We start from the raw sequence: 12111 nt of genomic DNA, 5'->3' as shown, positions 1-12111 counted from the left end.
CACAACCCGTTCAGAAACCAGACTAATGCGAATGCCCAACAAGAAAACCGTGAACGGAGGATGGTGGCAGTGAATAACAATCAGGGACAGCCTGGAGCTACCAATCACAATCGGGCTTTGGCTGTTCAAGCTGATGAAGGATGTGACTGGTCAGTGCAGTTTGGTGAAGGTGATCAAGGAAGTGGAACTGCATTGTATGCTAAAGTCATCGAGCAGGTTCAAAAAGAAGAATCTTCTGGGAGCGATGACAGTTCTGGTTATTCGGGCAGTTCGGATGAAGAAGGCTCTGTTTCTGGGGATAATCACTCAGAGCCTGATGTGAATGAAGAAGGAGATGATGATATACAGGAGCTACTGAATGAAGCTGATGAGCTTCAATGTCAGAAATCAATTCTGATTAGGAAGGCTGCTGCTACATCAACGGAAATGGAAAAGATATTCTCTGAAGATGGAGCTTTTTCTTTTCAAACTGCCTTTATGGCAAATGGTTCAGCCTCTACTAGTCAGGTAACTTCTGAACCTCCTGCTCCTAGTATTTGTAAATCATGTGCAGATATGAAGCTTGAATCAGAAAAGCTTCATAGTCATAATCAGAATTTGGTTATTGAACTGTCAAAATGCCAAGAGGCAAACATGGCTTTAACCCGGAATGAAAAAGAATTTAAATCTGTAATAGAAACATTAAAGAAAAATGTGTCCGAGGTTAACAAAGTAGTTTACCACAAACAAGTAAGTATAAATGAATACATTAATCTTGTGGAAGAAACTAAGAAGCAATTAGCCATTGCCCAATGCAAGCATGATGCGATCAAACAGAAATTGGATAGTTATTCTAACTCCCGATTTGTGCTTGATCACATCATAGACGTTCAACAACTGAAAGGTAACGTGAAAGGTGTAGGGTATAAGGCGTGTCCACCCCCTTTGATGGACAACTATACCAAGATGCCTGATGAAGAGGAAATGCCCCGGTATGAACCCAGTGTGCCTTTGAACTTTGAGGAATTTTCTACTGGCCTAGGGTTCAAACCGGAGAATTCTGAAAATACATCCACAGAGCAACAGGAAGCTTCAACATCCATGAAACAAAGTCCTCCAATCATCGAGGACTGTGAGTCATCGGATGATGAATCAGAAGTGGATGTGAGTGAACAGGATAACTCACTTAACAAGATGAAAGGAGTTGTCATTCCCATTGAGAATCACATCCTTTGTGATCCTGATACTCCTGAGGCTTCATCTGTTGAGAAGCAAGTGATTGATCCTGTCAAGGTTGATAAGACAAGTGTGTCTACTGTTAAAAGCAGTAATGTGTTGTACACTTTGGTTGGAGATAATAAAATCTACTCAGATCATGTTTTTCCAATTAAAAATGTAAATAAATCTTTGATTGACAAAGTCTTTGAAGACAATACAAACAAATTTTTGGGAAAAACACTTCCGGGAATTGTGGTAACACAATGTGATCCAATTCCTAAGGCTGAGATTAGGAAACAATTTGGTAATCAAAAATCTCCAACCACTCGACAACCTACTGCTTCTAAGGGTAAACAACCACAACGAGCTCCAAAGCCAAAGGCTAAAGTTGAAACAAAAGGAGCTCGTTACATGAAGAAGGGAAAAGATGTTAAATTTGTAGCATCAAAGGGTACCGATAAAATTGAGACTTTCGAAAACAAATCAAACACCGATTTTGTACAAAAAGTCAAGATTTTGAAGCGTAACAGTGATAACAATTACACCCAACACACAAACGGGTGTGATGAACGAGCAAGTACCTCAGGTTCTACAGGTTCAACATCTGCCAGTCGAACAAATTCTCCTAAGTTTGTTGAAAGGAGAACTTGTTTCAAATGTGGGAAGTCTGGGCACATCATTAAAGATTGCACAAACTTGCCCAAACCAAATTTTGTTGAAAGAACCCCCTCTGAACAAGGTCACTCACAACGTCGTACTGTTTCTCCAAAACATGATAAACGCACTATTCAAGAGCAAGAAACAAAACAACGACGTAAAAATGTAAAGGTGATCGAAAAGGCCTTAAAACCGGAAACTGTTAAAAGGAAACCTAGTTTGTCACAACCATTAAAACCAGAAAATGTACATAATACACACTCTGGTAAACAAAAACAAACTTGGAAACCTAAAACAGGTAAAGGTTCAAGGGGAGTTGTTGTGCTTGAAAATTATCAGGAAATTGAAATTACATTTCTTGATTCTCAGGGGCAACCCAAGTCTATGAAGGCTTGGGTCCCCCTCTCCAACTAATCTCTGAGTGAGTGTGCAGGAAGTTCCAGGAGGAACTATCGATAGTCATAGGATTATTGATAGTGGAATGTCCGTGCACAAGATAGGCGACAGAAGAAATTGTTGCCTTTGATGGAGAGAAAGAAAAGAAAAAGAAAATGTGGTTGAATGATGGTGCATAATTCGACCAAATGAAGAACATGCCAAAATTTGGTCATTATGGTTTTTGATCGGGTCCGCAGGAACGAATGAAGTGAAATGTGTGTCGATGCCTTGGAGTGCATTGAATATCCGCACACCATTTCTGAAAGAGAAAGTCACAGACCTTCGCTGGTGCAATATGGAAGACCAGCCGGACCCGGAGGTTTACGACCTTGTTGCTGTCAAGAGATTAGTCAGTAGCTACAAAATCGACTTTGAAGTCCACACCGGGTGGATATCAAGTTTGGAAGAACACTTAGATTCCTTGCAATGCATGAAACGGTTGCAGGATACGGTTTTTGAATTTCTAAATCTCTCCTATACTTGTTGATTTTTAAGCTACTTTATGAATTATTATCATCTCATACAGCACTCTTTGGCCTGACACGTTGATCTCAAATATCACCTCACACGTGATTGTTTCTTTGTGAAACTCGTCAATGTTGTCATGGTCCGCACCGCTTACCGACATGCCAATTCATTTTTCCAAAATTTGTTAAATCTTTTCTGATAAAACTTATTTTTGGTAAATGGCATTAAGGTCAAGCAAGAGTAAACCAACATCGGAAAATCATTTTTGTAAATATCTTTGTGTTTTTAAATTTATCTTAGTTTGTTGATTTTAGGGGGAGTAAATCCAAAAATCGGAAAATACAAAAACATCGAAAAATTTCAAAAACACAAAAACAATAGAAAATCAAAAATGAGTTTCCTGGCGAGCAAAAGAGAAAATGATAGTACATCAGTGGTCTATCCAAACCTCTTTAAACCTTAAATGCAAAACGATAAGCAGCTCTATATAAGATGTATCGGTAGGCTCACAATCATTTTAAAGTGTGCAGGGTGATATAAATCTTAATCGACTGAAGACCAGGTGGGAACCATTCATTGGCATATGGTCTTAGTACCGAAATTTCGTTTGATAGATTGCCGAGGTTCTGAGATATTCGGTCTTTATGCTGCTTATCATCTGGGTATCATGGTTGTATCTTTTACCGAAAAATAACGGGGACGCAAGTCTAGATCTTCCATGATACTATACATACGTGTACATATTGCATACTGCATTCGACCTCAATAAGTGATAAACAATCACATGTCCAAAACAAATAAGTGATAAAATATCACATTTATCCGGGTGTCAAGTTCGTCTCTCTGCTGTACGGAAGTACTGACCTGTTCACGGACTTGCACCTGTGCCCTCATGCATACGAAAATCAAGTTCCTCATCAATAAGTGATTATATCACAAAGGACTTGTTTTCAAATTAAAATAAGTGAGTATCTCACAATTTATACGGTCAAACAGATGATAATCGGTATACTCACCGGTAAGATGAACTCTCGTGCATACCTTGATACGGGAATGTGTCGTGATGTGGATGAACACCGGTCGGTAAGTATAAATCATACATTAACGTATCCTCTAAACATGATTACATCTGATAAGTTGAGCTTAAGTGGACAACAATACCGATAATTGTTATAGGATGCTTATCTTAATATTAACTAACTGAACAACAAGAGTGTTTTGGCATGACCGTACACTGATATGATTCTCTTACCCTCGAAACTCACAAAAAGAATGTTTGTATATATTTATTTATTTACTGCTTAATCTTTATTTGCTTTCTTTTAAACAGTTTCGTCGTTTGGTGCATATCAGCACGACATTAGCGGTGATGTCGTTTGATAACACTCAAAGGATTTTAAATTGTTGTCTTTTTATTTCAAAAACACACCTGAAATCTGTGTTTTAATATAAACTTTATAAAAGCCAAAAAGATTTTATTTCTACTTTATTTTCGATCGTACGATGTTGGAGCTCGAGTCTTCGTTACCTGAAACCTGAACGAAAACCAAACTGACTAAATCTTCATAAACGGTCGAAATTTGCATGTTTTGAAAGTTAGAATTTAAAATTTGAAAAAGTTATTAAACTTTCAAACTGTCGGACGGTGCTTGATTGTGACATGGTCATTCGTGTGTCATTTGCTTATACTATGTTCCAAGCAGTTGTTCTCATTACGCGTTTAGATTTCTTGCATGTGCAGATTCTAAAGGCTAGGAGAACATGGTCGATGACAAGCTTTGGAATGAAGACACGACGAGAAGGCACTCAAAAGATGAAGATGATCGAGTTGCCGCTGGCTATCATCAACACCACAAGGATCTCACTTCATAAAGTTAAAGTATTTCACGAGCATAACTCAAGGGGGAGCTTATGTTAAGGGGGAGTTTGTTAACACACTGCCTACATGATACGGGTAGTTTGTTGATACACTCTCTGCTTTCAAGACGTGAAGACTTTGAAGATCCTCCGACCATGAAGACTTGAAAGGACATCAGAGTTTTGGAAACTCGAAGACCAAAGACTGTCGAAGTTCGAGACAAGTCTACATCTATAGAAGATAAAGACAAGATAAAGACAAAGCTACAGCCAAGGGGGAGTTTGTTGGTGCACTTGTGTCTGTACTTTGTCTGTATTCGGTCTGTATGTAAACGATGTCCTAAATCAGTCTGTAAGTTGACCAAGTCAACTATCCTCCTAGTTTGACTTGGACAACATGATGTTTGTCTGGATCGAAGGATAGCCTCGAAGGATACGCATCATCCTTCGAGGTGCTCGAAAGATATGGTTCGACCATTAGACATCGAAGGATGATCCTTCGATGTCCACGCTGATCGTTCGAGCTCCCTGTCATCGATAGATGATCCTTCGGACCATCTATCGATCCTTCGACCAAGACCTGCTATGTATGGGTATAAATACCCATGCAGTGTGTTAGTGTTAGTAGAGAGATGCACACATAGAGAGTTAGTGAAACTCTGCTGGAAAACACACACACACACACTTTAGAGAGTTTGCAAACAGATTGTAAACCTTGTGCTTGTAACCGTAAACCTTCATACGTATTAATACAGTGGTGTTAATCGGTGAACTTTGTGTGTTCTTGTGTTTGTTCTTGCTTCATCCCGGTTTGCCCGCTAGCTTGGATTCCGCACTCGCTAGTGGGTTAGTATAACAAGGTTTAGGTTTGTTCTCGATCCTCCGAGAAAAGGGACCTACATGCTAAAATCCACCATGGATTCCAATGAAGTCGCACAATACCTCTCTTCACCTTCGTTGCTTGGTTTCTCGCATTCTTCAAGCGTTTGCTTCATGATTTTGGCTTCCACGGAGTCGGGGTTAACTGAGAACTCGTTGTAAATTTGGGGAAGCTTGTTTGACGAAAAAGGTATTGAATCAGCGATTTCTCGTGGTAAAAACGTCGCTTTTTGGTCGTTTTTAGTGAAATACAGATTCATTTCTTTGCCTAGATGCAAGCCGTTTTCGAAGAAGAACAACGCTGCATTTGGATTATCCTTGAGCTGATTCTCGGGTGTAGCCTCTGTGTACCTGTTGAGAAAGGATACAGCCTTCTCGGATGCAGCCTCTGTGTACCTGTTGAGAAAGGATGCAGCCTTCTCGGATGCAGCCTCCGTGTACCTGTTGAGAAAGGATGTGTGGAAACCAGGTACGTTCTGAACATCAAAGTAAAGTGGCTTCCCTTGGTAGGTATGAACGCCTACGCCACTTTTTCCTGTGGTGCTCTTCTCATCGTTCCATTCTGTCAATTATTTGCTTAAAATGTATGATATTACATAATAATATGCAACACTTCAGAAATTACAAAATTGATGATGAACCTGAATATAGAAGATCTTTGATTGATTTTGGCATAGGACTGTTTGGTAACACAGACTTCCAGTATACTTCAGGAGTCACTGCATGACTTCCTACAAGTGCTACCTGATAACCAAACCATAAACAAATATAACTAAAATTAACTAACAATTATTCATATATGATACATACATGTAATAATGTATGTATGTATGTACAGGGGCGGAACTATATTGTTAGGAGCTGTAGCACGGGCTATGGCTCAACCCCGTATTCGTAGTTTTTCTTTTCTGGTTTTTATACAAAGGATACCCTAAAAAGATACGAGAATACCCCTAGCCAGAAAATAAGATACTTGATATTACTAAAATCCCAATTTTGTTATAAGCTCAAACATTTTACAACTCAAAAACTTGTAGAATAATTAAAACCAAATGATAAAATAAGCCCAGATTAACAATAATAGAATTGAAAAGAGGTCCTAAATATAATTGATAAAGTTAGACTAAGATCCAAAACCATATTATAATTGAATAAGTGATCCTGCTCGTCTTATGATGGAAACCGGAACACATAGTTCTTTTCCTTTGGTTTATCAGGTAGTGAAGCTAGCTTTGATTTTACTCCGCAACCGTTGAAAGATGTTTTTTTAATTGAAGCTTGTCAAGATGAATGTACGCCATCGAATAGGCACGAAATATTTGAACAATGCTATGGTTTGTGCGGTTGAAAAAGAAACTTTTCACAAAGTAAAAGACGAGGGTGGATTTCAAACTATGAAAACAAAAGAAGAGGACAAAGCTATTAGGTAGTTGTTTTGCTTTATTTATTATCGTTTTTTTATTATTGTATGATTGCATGGTAAAAAACAAATTTCGGGATACCATTAAATTAATGGTTAGCTCCGCCATTGTGTATGTATTTATTAATAGACATAAGCACTTACAGAAAAAAGTGTAAAAACAAGGAGAAGAAAGAACTTCATTGGAGGGAAACTGAAACTGAATCTTGTAGTTGAAATTTTAATGATGTTTCATGAGTGGGTCGATGGAGTATTTATAAGCAGTAAGGACGACTCGTTTTAATTAAGCTTTATTGGAGGTAGGATTAGAGATTGCAAAGTGAAAGCACGGTCCCACGGATCTAGTTGTATGTATTAGGACCTGTTCACGCGTTTTAAATCAAATTTGGATTGCCCCCCAGGAATCCAAACATGGATTTTGTTTTTTTATAAAATGTTGTTTTTTTGTTATTGGGTTCGACTCGATAACCGTATCAAGCCTAAGACTGGTGGGTATGGGGCGTGGGTTGCGGCGTTGAAGGGGGTTTAATGTCGGCTACACCGCCTCGGCCCGGCATTGGGCTTGGCGTAGATATTCTGCCTGGCGCGGGGGGGGGGGGGGTGTGACGTGGCGGGCTATAGTTGGCTGGTTCAAAGTAGTCGTTGCTAAGCGAAAAAAATCCACATGGCTGGCCACGCCCAGCTAAGCGACGCTCCACCACACCCCTAGTTTTTAGTATTTGCTTGTCGATCCCACCCTCACCACGTGTCGAGTAATGCCCCCAATCGAAGCCCCTTCACACCCCATAGTATAAGTGCCTTTTGTCTCGATAATCGTCTTTGACTTATTATTTATGATTTTTTTTCTTATTCAAAAATTGAATCATTGTTTAAAATTGAATTATCTTTATAAATATTTAAACGTTTCAAGTCGAATACAAACGTTTTTATAAAACAACCAACCAAACAAACTGAACATGTATTACATAACAAACAACTGAAAATATCATAGATAACATGAGTTTGTACAATGGTAACTTTAAGATACACTAAAAAACAAAAAAGTAATACTCTGCTATGTCGCTAGCACTATCACTGTCGTCAGAATGGGCATCATGACCTGACAATGATACCTACATAGCGGATGTCCCGGCCTATGTGTCGGACGTCCTGCCTTGCTTGGCGGACGGTGGCGGGTCTTGAACCGGCAGACCCACATTGCCTCTCAGCCTCGCTATCCATCACCTACGCCATACAATCCTCTATCTGGTCGATCCACCGACCCTGCTGTGTCAGCTCTTGAACTATGTGTCAGGAGTTGAATCTGCTCCGTCTGACCCGCCACAAGTCTCTCGATGATGTTGTGGCGGCTCTAGCGGATGCGTCGGGTCAACCTGAGGCCAGACCTCTGGCTCAGGTTGGTCGCCCTGCGGGGCGTCCAGCTCAACAACATGAGCCATGTCAACCTCCTCAGCCTCCACCACTGAATAACAAACTCGTGGGTCTAGAAGCATCGAGGCCCGGACCTTCCCAATGAAGATGGTGGGCCACCAAGCAAACAGTTGATCCGTGGTATATACTCTTGAAACGTATCTGACTCCCAGTATATATCGGTGGCGAGTGCAAACTGGCACAGTGACATATTTTGTTGCTCCCCAAATAGACATTTTATAAAAAAAAAATTATGAAGTTTTTATATTATATATTATTTAATAACATTTTATAATAATGGTTAACCATAAAAACAACATTTTATAAAAAAATGATTTTTTTAAATACCTATATGACATGTATAGCCCTATACGCGTCGTATAGGTCCCATGTTTTCACACAACCTTGCTTTTTCAATCTGAAATAATATCCTATATGACACGTATAGCCCTACACGAACCATATAGATACAATGTGCATTAGTTACCAGCAAATTCCAAAGATTGGCCGGTAAGAAATGAGCCCTATATAGGGCTAAAGGGCAAAGGGATGTTCACATAAATGGGGTGTCTAAATAACCAGACCCTTTTTGAAGGGTGAGGGTATTGATACACCCCTACTTTTTGAGTGCACAACCCCCCCCCAGAGGTGGCATATAGGGCAATAAGGGGAGTATATAGTGTGAAAGCAATTAATGTGCTAGAAAAAGGGTTTTGATAAGCCTCTCATCGCCATATGAGAGGCATATAAGGTTGTGGTAGTTGGAGCATTAAACCCTATACGCCTCTCATTGAGCAATGAGAGGCTTATCGACATGACTTTTGATGAATTTAAGGTATAATTTCTGACATGAAAGGAGTTCAGTCTCAAAAAGCGTGAAAGTGACCCATATGACCCTTATCAACCTATACGACCCTTATCGAGCAAAATTGTTCGTTTACCCAAGCATACGGGATTTATGGCTTCCAAAATTTTTCAAACTCGCAAAATTCCGACTGAACTCCTGAAGATTCTTAACTAAAAAATTTGGTTGAGGCCGTGAAGCATAAAGATGTCGTTTTGGGGCATTGGTAATATTTTTGGCGAAGATTCGAACTAGTCGCACGTCTCCAAAAGCGTTTGGTTATCCGGCATTGATCGAGGTGAGGAGGAGGTTGTGTCCGTGCCTCGTTGTGATGACGGGGGTGTGCGACCCACGTTACCTGACTTGAACCAGGTGTTTGTAGATGAGGGGGAACCATCTTACATTGCCCAAAGTTATCCGCGACACGAACACGGGACTTAACATTCGTATACGGAAAACAAACACAAGTTAGAGTATGAGGAAGGTGCTAAGGAGTATGAGAAAAATGATAACGAAGTCGAAGAAGGTGCTAACGACTTTGAGGAAAATGATAACGAAGTCGAGGAATGTGCTAAGGACTTTGAGGAAAATGATAACGAAATCGAGGAAGGTGTAATGCACTTTGAGGAGGGTGTTGACGACGACGAACCTGCTAACGAGGAAGGTGTTCACGATGTGACAACCCTCACAAAACCAGGTATCCGTACGACTTAATTAGCTATTAACTGTTGCCTAATTACTGTGCTTAACTGAGATTTCTGATAAACTGCTACTTGATTGTTGATACATGTACATGTCTGCATCATACTTTGATTTTTCCTGTCACTACATTATTTATTTACTGAACTCTAGTGACAAACTTGATGCACAAAAAGCACAGTAGCACTAAACGGATACACAGTGAACATGCTGATATAGCCAGCATCAGGCAGACACTGCCTCTAAAGGCCTGAATGAGCCAGAATTATTTTACTACACCCATAGTGTGTGTAAGGATACAAGGGTTGTATGATTACGTCTCTAGGGATAAGATATAGAGATTTGGATGTGCCTAAAACATACTTTAAGCACGGAACACAGCACTTTTATTTACACACTAGCTTCTAGCTAATTAATAAAGTGCCAAAATACAAGGAATTATTCCCGACACTTTGCTGAATAAATTGTGTCGCTAAAAATATTACTTACGACGCTTAAAGGATATCTTAAGCACTTTAAAGGATTCCTATCCAACCGAACAACCGGACAATATCCGGAACATAAAAATATTGCCAGAATTATTGTTAGTATTTTTCTGAGCCAGTTAGGGTCCCCGATTACCCTAACACCCGCTTTACAACGCATTAAACAACTAACGGGGTTAGACCTTAAAGTAACCGACTTTAACATAACTGAACTGTAACTGCACGATCGAGACCCAACCGGGCGACCCCACACCCTTTGGGCCGGTTCCATTGAGATGGAACTAGGAGGGTACACCTTTATTATATTATAATTGATTCGCGGATATCTAGAACGAGAAACCGTTGGACGAAGAACTTGATTTTCTCTATAAATGCTCACCTCTCACACACACTAACACACACACTTAATCAAACTCACTCTCTCTCTCCCTTGTTCCTCCCTCTCGGCCGAACCCCCTCACCACCATCCATCCATTTTCGGTTCAAGTCTTGCAAGTTCCAAGTGCATACAAGTCTTGAGGATCACGTACAACGAAGCTCGGAACAAACGGAAGTTGAAGGACCTCTACCGTTTGCTTTTATCCACGCAGTTTTCGACTAGAATCTTCCCTAGCCCCGAGCTAGAGGTATATTGTTTAAAACTCGTTATTAGTCGTGTTTAAAGTGGTTAAAAGGATTTTTATCGGTTAAATGTCGGTAACCCGCTTCATGAATCTTTAAAGTCTACTAAAAAGTGAAAATCGTTGGATAAAAGAACATAACGCGTGTAAATGTCGTAGTATTTGAATATGTTGGTTAATATGGCCCGATCTACAATGTGGTGGCTCTTATCATCGTTTAACCCGACTTTGTTAAGATCACGTATCTTGACATACACTTGTTTCTTTTGTACAAGGGTTAAAAGGTGAAACTCCACCACACGGGAAACATGAACTTGTGTAAAAGTGTTTTAACGTGAAAAATAGTATTTAAAACGAGCCGATCTACGTATGTACAAGTGGTATATTCGTAGGACCGGGTGTTGAGAAAATCATGTTTTATAAAAATTATATAACAGGCTAACAAATGTGATTTTTATAGTCTACAAGTGTATAAACACTTGTGAAATGAAAGATCCGACAAAATAACAATTTTTATAAAAATTGTCGGAAGTTGTAAAGAGTGATTTGTTCCAAAAACGGGGTTTTTGCAAGAATAAACTATTTTATACCTAGATCCACTGAATATAACGAGATCTACATAATAGTTTTAGAAAAACTACAAGTTCATGTAATATTGTGATTTTACATACTAGTCTACGAATTCGAAGTGTTGAAACTTGTTTATTATGATTGGAAATTGATTGATTGAAATAAAAGAAGTGATTTTGTAAAAGAAAATGATACGCTTGAAAGCGTGGCCACCTCCAGTTACAGGGGAAACTCTGGCGAAATTTTCTAAAAATATAACACTTAGAATTATTTACAAGTGTTAGACTACTTTTGACATGTTTTCAAACTATATTTCGCCATGACTTTATTTATTAAATAATCGGAGGTGGGATTTTCACAAAACTAAACGTGATAAATATATGTTCGGTAAATATATTTTGTCACAACACTGTTTATGATTATTTTGTGAAAATGTATAAATATTATTTTTAGAGTAAAAATAATATTTACTAACTTGTCAAACCCAAAATAATACAAACGCTTATACGACAAGCATAAAAGTTACAACGGTAATTTCTATTACCACCTAATCATTAAAACGTAACT

The 12111-nt window shown here is 39.1% G+C and overlaps 1 protein-coding gene across 1 annotated transcript; it reads right to left on the bottom strand.

Moving 5' to 3' along the window:
- Window positions 1-5513: 5513 nt before the first annotated feature.
- Window positions 5514-7133, bottom strand: LOC110883334 (BURP domain-containing protein 3-like). The gene is made up of 3 exons (XM_022131122.2): window positions 7061-7133; window positions 6138-6240; window positions 5514-6058 (listed from the first exon to the last, which is right to left on the bottom strand). The coding sequence occupies exons 1-3, from the start codon at window positions 7097-7099 to the stop codon at window positions 5514-5516; spliced, it is 687 nt and encodes a 228-aa protein (XP_021986814.1). The 5' UTR covers window positions 7100-7133.
- Between the last annotated feature and the right edge of the window lie 4978 nt (window positions 7134-12111).

This window comes from Helianthus annuus, chromosome 1 (assembly GCF_002127325.2).
Source record: "Helianthus annuus cultivar XRQ/B chromosome 1, HanXRQr2.0-SUNRISE, whole genome shotgun sequence".
Classification (NCBI taxonomy): Eukaryota; Viridiplantae; Streptophyta; class Magnoliopsida; order Asterales; family Asteraceae; genus Helianthus; species Helianthus annuus.
This window is presented reverse-complemented; position numbering and strand designations above follow the sequence as displayed.

What these genes read in the sequence shown, in the direction of transcription:
- LOC110883334 (XM_022131122.2), bottom strand. Translation starts at nt 7,099, where the DNA reads ATGAAGTTCTTTCTTCTCCTTGTTTTTACACTTTTTTCT. An exon ending in TTGTTTTTACACTTTTTTCT is followed by an intron (nt 6,241 to 7,060) that starts GTAAGTGCTTAT and finishes TTTGGTTATCAG; the next exon opens with GTAGCACTTGTAGGAAGTCA. An exon ending in CAAAGATCTTCTATATTCAG is followed by an intron (nt 6,059 to 6,137) that starts GTTCATCATCAA and finishes AATAATTGACAG; the next exon opens with AATGGAACGATGAGAAGAGC.